The 15,313-nt window shown below is 37.8% G+C and overlaps 2 protein-coding genes across 2 annotated transcripts; one reads left to right on the forward strand and one right to left on the reverse strand.

The window, feature by feature from the left end:
• Window positions 1-803: 803 nt before the first annotated feature.
• Window positions 804-12,136, reverse strand: LOC123710279. Its single transcript, XM_045662077.1, has 4 exons — window positions 11,817-12,136; window positions 11,032-11,276; window positions 3,390-3,486; window positions 804-3,240 (listed from the first exon to the last, which is right to left on the reverse strand). The coding sequence occupies exons 1-4, from the start codon at window positions 11,968-11,970 to the stop codon at window positions 3,071-3,073; spliced, it is 666 nt and encodes a 221-aa protein (XP_045518033.1). The 5' UTR covers window positions 11,971-12,136; the 3' UTR covers window positions 804-3,070.
• A 381-nt stretch (window positions 12,137-12,517) lies between these two features.
• LOC123710304 (proteasome subunit alpha type-6-like) lies at window positions 12,518-15,313 on the forward strand. Its single transcript, XM_045662113.1, has 5 exons — window positions 12,518-12,752; window positions 12,931-13,107; window positions 13,294-13,449; window positions 13,529-13,802; window positions 15,192-15,313. The coding sequence occupies exons 1-5, from the start codon at window positions 12,677-12,679 to the stop codon at window positions 15,247-15,249; spliced, it is 741 nt and encodes a 246-aa protein (XP_045518069.1). The 5' UTR covers window positions 12,518-12,676; the 3' UTR covers window positions 15,250-15,313.

The raw sequence follows: 15,313 nt of genomic DNA on the forward strand, positions 1-15,313 counted from the left end.
GTCTCGCGACTTCGTCTAATTTGAGCGTCCCTTCTCATGACGTGTTTCTTTTGTTGCACTCCAACTGTTCCGTGAAATACTTTATACATACGAGCCCCGATGCAAAATAGCTCGTCTTGTGTGACGTATATAAAATATTAAGCTGTTTTGTCGCGTTACATATGCCATTTTTTAATTATGAACCAGATAAATATTTTAGCATTTTTAAATTTATACATATCCTGTTTTAAATTCGAAAAAGTTATAAGCAAAATAGTTCGTGTAATTGTTAATTGATGAAAAAGAGTTCGTCTACCCGCGAGGTAACTAAGATTATTCCTTCTTAGTACAATTATGTTGCATAATTTAAATTTGTAATAGTAATTCTGGGTTACTTGTCAAGTGAGACAGTATACATTCTGAAAATTTCATTAGTTTTCAAATAAAAATGGGTCTTGGCAAACCCGTGTGTGAAGAGCTTCGAAAGCGAATACTTAATTTGTGGGGACGATGCTGGCAAATCAACTTACCAAATATCTAATGACATGATACTTCCCAGGTCTATAGTCCAATCTATCATTCAGCACTATAAAAATAATAAAATGACATCTTGTTTGAAGAAAACTGATCGACCACGCATCACAAGTGTTTACACACAAAATTATCGTCGTTTTTTAATTATAGAACAGGAGGCAAACGGGCAGGAGGCTCACCTGATGTTAAGTGATACCGCCGCCCATGGACACTATCAATACCAGAGGGCTCGCAAGTGCGTTGCCGGTCTTTTAAGAATTGGTACACTCTTTTCTTGAACGACCCTAAGTCGAATTGGTTCGGAAATAGCTGTGGCCAGCTGGTTCCACAAAGCGGTGGTGCGGCAAAAATTGTCTTGAAAAACGCTCAGTCATGGAATGGTGAACTCTTCTGAATACTCTCTATGGTAAATGCGGTAGAAGATGAAGAGTGACCCTACATCTCTAAGCAACTCCAAGGGATCAAGCCGCTCGGAGAGGGAATGGTCATCGAAAGTTCGAACCGCTCTTCCTTGAATACGGTCATGTGGGAACAGTATTCCATGTGGGCTGAATTTGCGCTTCATAGAGTTGCAAGCGGCGAGCACTGTTTACTGCTGTACAAAATAAAAATAAGGTTGAAGTTTGCTCGTGATCATTTACATTGGACTTCCGATCAGTGGCGTAGTATCATTTTAAGAGACGAGTCCAAATTTGAAGTTGGGATCAAATTTTCTGAAAGAGAATTTACTGCCTTCTATTCCGTCACTTAAGCATAAAGATTCCTTCATTTTTTACAGGATGGTGCTTCCTGCCATACTGCAAGGACAAAACAGACGTGGCTACTGGCGAAAAGCATCCCTACAATGGAATGGCCATCTAACAGCCCGGATTTGTCGTCGTTAGAAACCCTAAGGTGGGTAAATGAAAAAAGTTCTCCGGAAAATTCATCAAGATCGAAGAGCGACTTAAGGGCTAAACTCTTGGATGTCTGGGAGTCAATTGGGCCTGAGGAGTGTGCAGCGTTGGTTGCAACCAGGCCTCTTCGCATTAAAGCTGTCACTGAGAGCAAAGGCGACACAACAAACTGGTAGACGAACTATTTTGCGTTGTTTTTTTTAGAATATTTTATTAAATTTTATAAGCTATGTAAAGTTATGGAAGAATTTCAGTTATGTTAAAATAAACTTTAAGATGTTCCTCAAATTGTGGTTTGCTTTTTATTAAACGTTCTTAATTATTTTACCAATGTTTACTTTCTATCTATATTTTACGCTCTGCACTACTTTGCATCGGGGCTCATATATATTTTGGGGGTCGTTCAGAAACAAATGCTGTAATTCGCCCTGTATATATTTTATACCCCAAACGCGTTTAACTTATTACAGCGGTCAATTAAAAAATAAATACAAAGAAACATCAATATTAGGATTATGTTTTCAAAAACTTCAAATACAATTACGAGTTTTGCCTATATTGAGCTCGTATTCAAAAAGGGAGAGCCAGACTTAGATCTAACTTAACAGCTATCAAACAATGTTTATCTATCAAATTTATCAACAGCGGCGGCCAACTGGTGAGTTGCTCCGAAATAGAAACAATGTTAAGCAATGATATTCTACAACGAGAACCTTAATTACATTTGCCTATAATGGCTGTAATTGAGAAAAAGCCACGAACACGAGGCGATGAAAACACCGCGAATATTTATATCAAACAGTAATCTGGAAAAGATTTAAACTAAGCCTTTGGCCACCTCGGTCAAGAGACGTCTCGACCTCCGACTATCGTACGATTTATTTACTAAAATCTATTAAAATCGGCAAAAACTTGGCAGTACAGGTTCCGCAACGAGGTAGATACATGTCTAAACACTATACGAACGTTTATTTATAAAAGTACACAACGAACAGAGTCATTTATAGTGGACATAGCAAAAGTACAAATCGTTCGAAACACACGTTTAACACTGCTTAACCTACGTTTAAGTATAAAAACACTTTAAGACAAATATTAAAGTCTCCAACGAGTCAACGAACAATATAATTGTTAATATAATAATTTCATTTCACCTTTTGTTTAACGCTCAGGGAGCACGAGAAGTTCACAGAATCCAACAAGCCGACATACAACTTCATTACCTAGACACATATACGCGTTTACAACTAATTTATCAACATTTAGCTTCGGCGAAAAGGCCAGTCCATGGTCCTATATAGCTCAAATATCCCTCAGGACCGGATATCTACTCTTGGCCCGGGTCACACATTCAATAGGAATATAAATGCAAAAGATCGGCTACTTACACCGAATCGTATGCTAAAGTGTAGTAGTTGAAGGTTAAACGGAATTAACACATACAGCAGAGTTGTTTACATGTTTGAAATCAGAGACAAACTTTTATATAAATATTGAATTTACGAAAGTTTGGCAAATTTTATTTTATGTTCGTAAGTCGATTTTTGTGCAGTAATTGTGTTCATCGTTGATCGCGGGCTAGTTCTGTAAAATTGTGTGAGAGTGAAGCGAGGGCGAGTCGACGGACAGCAGAAAGCGCGCAGGCCGAGGCCCGATCGGGGCTAGTCGCGGGCGATGGGCGTGCTGCACATGGCCGAGGGACGCCTGGCCGTGAACGGCGTGCGGGGAGTGTCCTCTCCCCCCGCTCCCTCCGCGGCCTCTTCCGTCCCGCGGCAGAGAGAAGAGAACACCGTGCTCGAAGACACCTCGCGCACGCAGCGCCGCTGCTCCGCTGTTAGAGTTAAATAGTTAGAGCACACATTTTAACACGCCAAACTGTTTCAATATGCTCTTCACGGAATACATCTTCCTTATAGACGACAAACAGACAGATGTAAGCCAGACTTTCACGTGTCAATAAAGTTACGTCTCGATAATTACCGATCAAATTATGGAGGTTGTCTATGGTGACTTCAGAGCTGTAGGTGGCGTCGACCGCGCGTTGGAGGAATGCCGTCCACGCACTCAACTCGGATTCCTGCAATATCGTATAGGTTAAATCGTGGATTTCAATTATAATCTAATTCCTAAGCGCAGGATTAACCTAATGTAGGTGCCCGACTGAGGCAGTGCGTACTGCCTTATTGGTCTCCCGATCAGGACATCTTTGGCTCAAATGGACTTCCCCGGACGCCTGCACCTTCTTGAAGATTACACGGCGTGGTCAGGTCGGCCTGACATTTTTAATACTATATGAGAAGCTCTATAATATCTCCAAAATTTACAAGAAATTATTCTAATTTTGTTACCGTATTAAAAAAAAAACATTGACCATTAGAAAATCCCAGTTTCGGCTAAGTTACAATTGACACAGTTTAAGGTTAGTCGAGACGATACAAAATAATTGATACGTCGCGAAATAAGCTCAATATCTCATTTCATTTGCGATTGTAGTTCGATTCAAATGGCATAATAATTTAGACTGGCATTAATCTAAATGAACTTACTGTTCATTAAATCAACAATAGAAAACTTGTCTACCACATCGTATGCTTTATTACTATAACATCTGGCAGCCGAGGGTCAGAGCGCAATGCAGCATATAAATAGGCGCGACGGTCAAGAACCGTCTTCTCCTTTTAATTCCCGTACGTCCCGTATGTACAGAGTCGCGAAATGGGTTTGTAATTTAAGCGGCGTGGGTCGCAGCGACCTATCGAATTAGCGTGTTCTATGAGTCCATCCTCGCGTCACCTAACGCATGAAGTGCTATAATTCGCGCCGACCACTGCCTACTGAGATGAGCACTAATAATAACTCGCGCAAGCAGTTCATCCGTCCCGATCATAATTCGCTTCCTCGAACTACATCCACGCATCACTCATCGATATTCTCGACACTTTCTGTCGTGTTAAACGTACGAAGCGAGCATTTTTCATAACAATTTTATTACGATCATATACATCACCTCCGTGTAAAGATGAAACGGTGACGTCATTGTATACGCTTAGATAAAGTATGTCAAGGCCTTCCGAAACCTGCGAAGCGGGCCTAGCGATGTGTAGCTTTCCCGACGAAAAGGGGATCAATGTCAGGTCCTAGTAACTTAAGGCCACTTCAACGGCGGACTCAGATGTAGCGGAAGTTTTAAGCGGTCCCATATAACAACCCCAGTCGTGTAATTTTACGAGTAGAACGATAACATACTCTTAGAAATTAGATATTTTATATAACGTTATAAAATTTATCAAAAGATATTTATAGTTTAACAAACATTTACGAATTAAATATGCCTATAATAATATATCTCCCGTAATTAAACTTATTAAAATATTTGTACTTTCCGATAACAATCGCTGTATAATAAAACGCTATTCTCATGACTACTCGAGTTCGTTTGAACTAGGTCAGAAGTCGGCGCAAGGTGAAGGACTTGCTCGCACTCACACTCCTGTTCCGGTCGGTATGTTTGCTTAAAAATATTTTATTAGTCAATCTGTAAACTGTTATGCACACATATCTATTATTCATCAAATGGCGTTCAAAGAAAGTATGTCGCGAAGCGTGATCTACGAGACTACTGATTTTCGGAGGACTATTTAAAATTGTTTGATTGTCAGAATGAGTGCAGCAGGTGGTAATTCATTCACTTATCAATGAGGGCCGACTCCTTATCGATATTAGTTACCGAACTGATAAGTGTTAGATCTCCAATTGACCTACTGCTCCAAAAACCATATACACACACACATACATATAACCATATACACATAGGCACATTGCGCGTGTGTAACAAGAGCAGACGCGTCGTGGTTTCCTGTCGCGTGCGCTTTCACTACGATCATATTAATGATAATGCACCATCTAGGGCTGACGTTTGACGAACGGCTGTATGATACATTTCACATTTTAGTATGATAGGTATGCAGTACCTACTATTCTTACATAATTTTATTTGTTTAATATAATAAAACAGTTTGAAATTGAATGATTAGAATGGCATGGGTGCGTCGAACTCGGTAGTGGTAACCCTAAGCATCACTAAAGATTAGAAAGTGGAAGATGACATGTAGATCCCATGCGGTAACATTGCTGGTCTGACACCGCTCATGTGTGACGAGATTTGTCTCGGATGGATTTACAATTGTTCGTTACACCCAACCAACACAACTATACCACCAAACACATTGTATTTAGATTCGGTATACAATACAAATTTAGAATTAATTTATCCTGAGGGAAAGTCAATTTAAAAGCGTATGTGCCAGGTGACGAGTTGCCGAGACGCACTCTCTCTGTCTGTCGCACTCTCACTCTCTGTCTCTCTCTCTCGCACTGACTCTGGACATTCTCTGACGCTAATACGTGCTCTAGTGGGCCCACTTTTAGTGCAGGCTTAATCAGAAAACTCAAACAGTTGGATTATAATGAAAGGCCGAGCGATAACATCGACAATCGATAAAACAAAGCGATTTGGTTAACGACACTACACGTGTCCTCATTCCGCTGCTCGCGTGCGTCTGATAGCTGGACCCATGCTCCTCGCTCGCATTTGCGAAGTCCCGTTACCCCATAAATAGCATGAATAGAACATTTGACATGGGACACAAATGTTTTACTAGTGTTAACCCCGCCCATCAAAGAAACCATATCTGGTCTTACCAGCTACACAAAAGGGTACATTCTCTTATCAGTCATCATTCAGTGTATATGTTATGCTCAGCTGATGTTTGTGACGTGAGTAAAGTAATTAATCAAACGAACGCCCAACGACAAGTTCGAAGTCCTGAAAAGGTTAAATAGACAATTTTTCTTTTTTCTTAGGGTAGATATTTTAAATTGTCATTTCACCGTTTTAGGGTATAAAATTATTACTATTGATAAACAGTTTTCATTTTTCTCTCTTGAATCTGGTTTTTATAAACCAAAGTCAAAGGCATTGAAGTTTATTGCACAAATGTCTTTCGTCGAAGGTATATAAGTCTCTAAGCGGACACGACCATAGTTGGTAAGACAATACCTACCTATAACATAAAACCAAGACAGAGTGCAATGACGTTAAGGGGCAGATGTCGAGATTAGGGCGAGTTAGTTCCTCTTAATTAAATAATATTAAATATGTCTCTAAACTGATTAAAGATGCAACTTCACATAAACGTTAAATTTAATTCATAAATATATGGACGTTTAAATATCTCAAATTGGGAGATCGCAACAATTTTCAGTAGTTTTTATATACGACATATATTTCACCAGCAGTAAAACCGCTATCAAAAAGAGGACTGCGTACGTAACACAAATTAATAAATCGTCCGGCGGGTTCATGAACTCTGCGAGCACTAGTGGGGCTTCGGCCGGCGGGACTCCACGTTGCGGCCAGAGAAGCCCCAGCCCACCACCTGGCCTGGGTCAACGCTAACGAGATAATTGCCTTGGAGCTCAATTATTGTCTGGCGCGATAATTGCCCTCCGACCTCGGTGGCCGTGCGGACAATCTGTGGCATTTAACTGGTTTTCGTAAAGGAAAAAATAAATAATTTAGCCATACATTTAGGTATATATATTTTACAGTCTGTAAATAAAGATCACACGGCCTTCTTCGACCACCTTATCACCAGTCAACACAATGGTGCAGGTTCCCACGATTCCATCGTGCAAAAACAAAGACCAAACGACTGGAAACTTTAAATTCATATATATTTAGATATACTTTGTTTTGGTTGGTGATGTTAATAGAAATATAGGGCTCCGTTTGGAACTGCTTTGTCGGTAGACATAAGAAGATTGAGGGAGATGTTCGCAAATTCTAAAATTAAGATAAATTCTGCCCCAAAACCGAAGAGTTACGCGAACTGTCAACCACGACAGACAACACACTGGGTGTGTGTTGTCTTGTTCTGAGCACGACCATAACTACATAACCGAAAATTATACTTTCTCTCCTCTCTCAAGATGCACTGTCATCATACTGACATGTCGGATTTCGGGCTCTGAGCTCAATCCTAATTGATCACGTCTAGTTGACCTTAATCCGAGTTATGAATATATCATTTGGTTCGCCAAATTTTAATCATGACATATCACTAATCAAATCCTCAAGTGTCACTTTTTTAAATACAATTCTAGAAACCTATTTTATTAATCACAATAGGCAGTGCCATGAATTAATTATGAGAAGTTTATTGGTCCACTCTCCGGAGAGAGTTAAGCAGTTAACTGCTTAGTTTAAAACTTCAGTGAAACGTAAAAACCATCGATTGTTTACAAGTATTATTTTAGAGCTGTGAATAAAAAAAGAATGTGACATGGAATGTTATGTGGGCGAATAGATAGATTTCTTTCCCTCTTCCAATTAGCTACATCGAGTAGATGCGCGTGAACGGGCACATTAAGTGAAGAAAATTGCCGACGATCAATCAACGAGGTTGTAGCGGTTAGCGACCTCAAGGCCTCAAACAACACAGCACTTTGATGCAGGACATTTAAAAAAACCTCGATTCGTCTACTTAAGAAGGAACGACAACGGACTAGGCTCTGCTTCACTTAATTGATAATAGACGCAGGCATGGCATAACAATGCTAATTGGTAAGTTTAACAAAGAAAATGTTCTTCGTTAATTGGTAGTGTTTTTTCATAGTGCTCATTAACTCAGCAAGCCAAGTAGGCTGAGGCCCACGAGCCGGAAAAGCGATCGCTTACACCGAGGGTATTAGTAACTTGGAGTTCACGCACGTTCGTGATGACACCGAGTTCCTGTTTGGAGTACGGAGGCGGCTTTTAAAGATCTAGCCCAAAAATTAGGTCCACCATTAAAAATTTTGGACAGCTTTTCTAAATGTCTTCATAAAACAAACGCAAAAGGCAGGCTTAATTACTGGGCCGACGCGGCTTTCAAATACTGCAAAGGCAAACCTCTTGAACCGCTACGATCATTAAAGCCTACTCGTGTCGCCTTGTATTAGGAAAATGTATTTACACGCAAGAATTTTTCATGAATATGTGAAATTCAGTGAAATAAATTGCAAAAAATAACCGCAATTAAGGTGCCCGCTTGCGACATACACTACATTCAACAATAATACGTTGTTAGGAAATCAATAAGTTACGTATACGAAATTGATACTCGTCTAAGAATAAAAAACAACTCGACATGCACCAGTCTGAAGCTAACAAAGGACGGAAAAAGTTCATTGCCTTGTGCCAGTGATTATGTGCGTGACAATTAATAAAAACATATACATCCTTAATATTATTAAACTCGCCGGATTAAATTAAGGCGATATCTGGCACGTTTCTAATAATGTGTTGATGACAGTTCGGGGCCGTAAACATTGCACGTCGGCGGTATTGTTTGTCACAATTTGAATTTAGAACCGAGTACTTGAATTCCCGCGTCAACTGTCAAACTTGTTTCAAATTATTTGGTAGGTAAGCACAATTTATGAACGATATATTGAAACCTTTAACTGAATAAGTGATTTCTAGCTAGCTATTGTTTTGTGGTGGTCGTGTAATTAGAAATACCACCAACGGACCTTGACATTATTTATTTATATTTTTAAATTAAACAATATAAATCCCATTGCACAAGTGTAAGGTATGAAAAATAATGGTCAACTAATTAGAGACAACAACAAAAAAGTATTAAAAACAATATTTTTTTTGTATTAGTGATTAGTATGGTTATTATTCATATTTAGGGAGTATCTCTTATTTTCAATAACAGCACTGCATCAACGTGGCATTGATTCAATCAATTTTATACATTTTTCTAGGGGATTGAATTCAATGCTTCAACAAATGCTTATTATATAATACTATAATTGAAAGCATTGTTAACAGAGCGCCTGACATAGGTCTTTCCATCGGAATTTACCATAATTATATTTGTTTCATCTGAAAATAACACTTTTTCTATTCTTCTTCTTACCGTGTTAACATATTTTTAAGCGAATAGTAATCGCTTCTTTCGGCGTTGCTTAGCTTCCACTAATAAACGGTTTATCAGTCTTGACGAGATGTTTTTCAGATCAGACGAAAAAATACTTCATTTTTAATCTGGTTGGACACATTACTTGGCTCTAATTGGCTTTTTAGCTCTAAACGACTGGGCGAGGTGTGCCTTGGCCGACCCTTTCTAAGGCTATTTTCAACAGTTTCATGTGTTTTATAAGGACGAAATGCATTAAAACTTTAAATGCTCAGCTATTATTCTGTACGCCCACTTATGCTCTATATGTAAGTTAACAATAATTATTTGCCTAGTTGACGCGTCAACTGACTTTTTTACGGCCGCCAAAAAAATTGAAAAAGCCAAGAAAGAAACGTTATTCTCCAATTTCAAAAAAAGAACGCGCTATGGATGCTTTGTTTAAATGTTTCTAGGCGTTGAAGCGGCCAGTAACAAAAAATAAACAACTACGTGTGTAAGACTTATTTTGTAATTAAAAATAAAATATTCTCGCGTGTAGTTTCCCAACCTTTTACTTGAAACTGGCATAAAGTTAAAACTATTGCCATAAAAAAATGATTATGAATTATTGATTTTTCGAACATTGAAGTTATACTTTCTTTATTCATAAGAAGTGTTTCTAATTATATGATCACAATTTTATATAAATGTATATATTTAATTTTGTTGACTTGAAATAATTCAAATTGTTAATGAGCCGATAACGTCGCAAAAATAGAAACTGTTTGCTTGCTTGCCTTAAATGAAAAATATCTCCCACTATATTTATAGTTTAAACATATTATATGTATATGTCTAAATCTTCAGTGAGTATGACTGTAATTAACATCCTCCTAACATAATATAACAATAAGCTAGCAAAGTATCACAATGCACTGGAGGCAATTTCTGACATACAAAGTTACTCTACAGTGGACAGTGACACAGTGCATCTCTCGGCAATGATGCTGCTGATGAACTTGGAGGAGAGGCCCCGAAACGACGCCTGCTGGCCCATATCCGCTTTTAAAGTTATGCGTTATGTCGTACGGTATGCCACTGTGGGGTGCTGATGAAGAGGTTCAATCCATATTTGTGCTGCAGAAGCAGGCTGTTCGGGGTATTCGTCGTGTTTCCCCAAGGGAGTCAGTACGGAATAAGTTTAAGAAATTAAATATGTATGTTATGAAGCCTTGTTGTATGTACAAAAAAATATAAATGATTTTAAAATAAAATGTGACTTTCACCAGTATAATACTCGAAGAGAGAGAGCTAACCAGAGCTTATCTAAGCGTAAGACAAATCAGACTCTAGAAGATAAACCACTCCTTGTATGGAAATTGTATTTGTTTTTACAACAAACTCCCAAGCGAAATTAGAGAATTATCACTAAATAAATGCAAATTAATGAGTAAAGCTTTTTATAAATTTGACGAATTTTCAAATGATCCTAATCCTTGAGATTGATTTGCTCCAGTTCAAACAAGTTCTTTTAGAATAATATTATAGATTTAAAAGATTACGTGTATAATTTAAATTTTACCAAATTCTTACCCAACCATTTTAATAAACAATTATCGTAAAAAACACGGATTAAATCAAAAACATGAGTGAAGTAAGAGGGTATTTACCATCTTGGCAAGCATAGTATCCATTTGAGGACGATGCACGGCGGCGAGCAAGTGTCGTATTCGTGAGGCGTTAGCAACACATTGTGTCATGCAGCGCTGCAATGCCGCAGCCTGTCTTACTATTGCAGCTGACAATGGTACCCCGTCATCCCCTCCACTACGCAACACTGTCTCCAGCACCTGTGCATGCTGCGACACAAACTCTAGGCACCTCTGCAACTCTGCCGCCTTACGCTGCTGACGATCTAAAAAATTAGTTTATTTATGCCATACTTAGACTCAGTCCTAAGATATAAATTTCATGTCACATTATGGAATAAGCCGTATAAGAATGTTTGAATATATTATATTATAAAGATCTACAAAATTATAATGATGAGATTAACTACTTGGAATCATGATTAAAGTAGAGTAAGTATCAAATATATTCATCTGAAATGTATCTATAGTTTTGGAAGGCTTTACTGACAGTAACTATTCAATATAACAGAAAGGTAATGTGAAGATCAATGTTCTTGGATTAAAGTAATTATTTACTAAGTAGAAAATCTACATAACATAGCTGAACTTAGGGTTAGATTCAGAGTCATACCCTTTATTATACTGAAAGCCAAGAGATACTAGTTGATTATTTTATTAGTAAACAAATTCTTATATTTGGACTTATTAATCAAAAAATTTAAACTTTAACAGTGGTGTGAGTGACCCTCCCTCTGAATCCAAAATACCTGCTTTGGCTTAGCACTATTATCGTAAATAGAGCTTATTTTAATAAAAAAACTTACCATGAAAATCATAAATTATTTGGGTTCTTCTTTGATATTTCTCCTCTTGTAGTTGTCGCTCAGTATCAGCTTGTTTTTCTTGAGCTTCAAGGATTTCGAGAAATGAGCAAAACAAAGATTTTCTCTCATTTGAGTTTCTAACGGTCTCTTGCATTTTGAAATGTAAGTTTATTGGAATTGTTATCGTTTTATAAATAATAACAATATTTATATAAAACAGAATCAGATCTTTATTCTTTGTGCTTTATTAACGATACATTAAAATTGAGCAGTTTCCTAAAATCAGAAAAGGAAAATAATATTTAAGAACCACACAAACACTCACTACTAAACAAGTAAAACGACTAGAGTAAGAGGAACAAGAATTTTATTGTGACTGTGACAACTAAAATGTCTGATTAACTACAGATTGCATAGAACCACAAATAACTCAATTTTTCACATAGTCAATGACAACTTGGGACTTGGACTTGACATGGACATCACAAATGACAGTTCGTGTCGACACATTTTCATACGAAATAGTGTTCGACTTTTTACATACACTGCTGTTAAGGTATCTTGGCTTAACCCCTAATTAATTTTTGATTTGATATTGGTGCTCCAACATCTTCAGTATAAATTTAAGAAACACTGTTCTAATATCTTACAAAATCAGACTGTTATAGTTATCTAAGGATTACTATAATTTAGTTCTTAGTTAGAATCTATGGTTTAATGTTCTGTGGTCATGATTAACAAAATTTGAGTACCTATTGAATTTACGAGAATATCTGTCAATATCAAACAAAACTTGTAGCGGCAACTGAATTAATTCTTTTACATTGAAACTAATTTTGTGCTGAATTTATCATATTATAATGGCTCGTGAAAGTAGTGCTGGATTTGATAGACATATTACTATATTTTCTCCTGAAGGAAGATTATATCAAGTTGGTACGTATTGGGTTAATATTGAAAAACCACTACAAGTCATGTAGTGGTTATATATTTACTTAAAACAACATTTGCAGGAATATTTATATTAGATTGTAAACTATGCCGTATATTTATAAACATTCTCTATACACCTTGGTTTTTAAACATCCCATGTATATCATCTATCTTGTCTTAGAGTATGCTCTGAAAGCAATAAATCAAGGGGGACTGACATCCGTGGCCTTGCGCGGCGCGGATGCTGCCGTAGTGGCTGCACAGCGCAAAGTTCCTGATCGTCTTCTAGATCCAAAGTCAGTTACACATCTGTTCACACTCACAGACCGCATTGGCTGTGTTATGACTGGCATGACAGGTACTGATGTTTTTTTTATATAAAATGATTTTGGCATATTAAGTTTAAACCTAGAACAACATCGTTCATTATTATTTGTTAATATTTAATATGCTACTATACTGTAACTGCTTCAATGATCTGATTAGTAGTAAAATTTTCATATTGTGAGATTTAATGATGTACATTCCTCATTTGCTTTGGCAGCGGATAGTAAGTCACAGGTTCAGCGAGCTCGGTATGAAGCTGCTAATTGGCAGTACAAATATGGCACAGAGATTCCAGTACACATTCTGTGTCGGCGCATTGCAGATATCTCCCAGGTTTATACGCAGAATGCTGAGATGAGGCCACTAGGATGCAGTAAGTTCAATCAGTTTCTTATGGTTGATGTTGATATGTTATTTTACGGAGCTAAGTGAATATATTTGGATTGACGCAGGCATGATGCTGATTGCGTATGACGAAGAAAACGGCCCCAGCGTGCTGAAAACGGACCCTTCGGGATACTACTGCTCGTATGCTGCAGTGGCAGCTGGGGCCAAGGCCACAGACGCCAATGCCTACCTCGAGAAGAAACTGAAGAAGCGCACCGACCTATCGTCCGATGAGGCCGTGCAGCTCGCGATCACCTGTCTCTCTCACGTTCTGGCTGTCGACTTCAAGAGCTCTGAAATAGAAGTTGGCCTCGTCACCAAGGAACATCCCAAGTTCAAGTGAGTTCAACGTTTTTCTTATGCAGATTCTTGATCCTCAGTGTATCCCACTGAATCCAAAATTAAGTTGTATGAGTGAACATGTTATAAGCAGGCAGTAGTCTACTTTGATGCAAGTTTAAAGATTTGCTATATTTTTTGCCATGTTGCACCACTCCACTTGGTTAATGGTAAGTCGTTGTCTCTATCAAACTTAGGTTCTGTTTCCACCTCATAGAATTGGTACAAAGTCCAGAATGTCGAAAAGAGTGCTGTATAGTTGTGGGTGTCACTTCTTCCCAGATTCGAACAGCCCCATCATTAATTTCCTTCTGTAGTAACCCTTGAGGCTTTTAATCACTCTGGTCTGTAAGACACTTGTAGAATAGTTGGAGGAAGAAACACCAACTCTATGTTTGGAAGGTTTAATATAAACGGATGAGATGGGATGAGTTGTAAACAACAAGTAAAAATTGTCGTGCCTTTAATTCTGCTTCCCACTTTCCCACTTCTTCAAAAAGTTGACTGGTCATCCAAGCTGATTTATTAGCTTTATACGTCACTGGGATTTTTTTCAGCTTTTGTTTGTTCTGTGCCATTCATATTGGAAATCCTTTCCTTGGAAAGCTTTCCTCCCACACACTTTTCCTCTTTAATTTCAGAGTTTCATCTGGTGCCAACTTATAGAAAAATTCCTGCTTCATCAGCATTGAAAATGCGGGCGTTTTTTTATGTGAATTTTGACCACACTGTATTAATCCAATCATGATTCACATTCGTATCACTTCACTTCGTGCTTCCCCAACATAATAAGTGATTATATGATTATGTTGCTTGAATTTTCCGAACCATCCTTCTTATGCTTTGAGAGAAGTTTAACCAAATTTTCAGTAAAATTCTCTGCCTTAGCTTTACGGCCCCGAGCTAGGCATATTATTCTAGCGCTGTCGGTAAAACCATGATAGTATAGCTTGATCTAAATCTTCATATTTAGGTTTCTTTAATTTTTGGAACATTTCCGCTCGCCCACAGCTTGGAGAATATTTTCTTTGTTTTTCCATGTTGTGGACACGGTAGAGCGACTAAATCCAAGGCGTCTGTCAACATCAATTCTTCTATCGCGCGTATCAGTAAACATCAATTCACAGTGATTTTCTTTCACTAGCCATGTTTACAGTTTTAAAGTTGGTGAGCAACTAAGAATATAACATATAGATAATCCATGACAACCACAGTCTACACGAATTTCTTATAAAGTTCGTATGCATGATGCCGACAGTCCAGTTTATTGCGGATTAGGATAATAAAGCGACAAAAGGAGGACTTACATACAGTTTATACGGTGTATGTTGTTTGACAACTTGTCATTACGAGACCGTATACCATAAAATAAATCCATTATTGTTGCAGGGTTCTATCAGAGAGTGAAATAGACAGGCATCTCACTGCTATCGCCGAAAAGGACTAAAATTTCATGAAATTTATAAATACTGTGTAATTTTACTAAAATTGAATAAAAATACTGGTGTCGT

Source organism: Pieris brassicae, chromosome 5, assembly GCF_905147105.1.
Source record: "Pieris brassicae chromosome 5, ilPieBrab1.1, whole genome shotgun sequence".
Taxonomy (NCBI): Eukaryota; Metazoa; Arthropoda; class Insecta; order Lepidoptera; family Pieridae; genus Pieris; species Pieris brassicae.

What these genes read in the sequence shown, in the direction of transcription:
- LOC123710304 (XM_045662113.1), top strand. Translation starts at nt 12,677, where the DNA reads ATGGCTCGTGAAAGTAGTGCTGGATTTGATAGACATATTACTATATTT. An exon ending in AGGAAGATTATATCAAGTTG is followed by an intron (nt 12,753 to 12,930) that starts GTACGTATTGGG and finishes ATCTTGTCTTAG; the next exon opens with AGTATGCTCTGAAAGCAATA. An exon ending in GATGAGGCCACTAGGATGCA is followed by an intron (nt 13,450 to 13,528) that starts GTAAGTTCAATC and finishes GGATTGACGCAG; the next exon opens with GCATGATGCTGATTGCGTAT.
- LOC123710279 (XM_045662077.1), bottom strand. Translation starts at nt 11,970, where the DNA reads ATGCAAGAGACCGTTAGAAACTCAAATGAGAGAAAATCTTTGTTTTGC. An exon ending in AATAATTTATGATTTTCATG is followed by an intron (nt 11,277 to 11,816) that starts GTAAGTTTTTTT and finishes CTAATTTTTTAG; the next exon opens with ATCGTCAGCAGCGTAAGGCG. An exon ending in ATACTATGCTTGCCAAGATG is followed by an intron (nt 3,487 to 11,031) that starts GTAAATACCCTC and finishes ACGATATTGCAG; the next exon opens with GAATCCGAGTTGAGTGCGTG.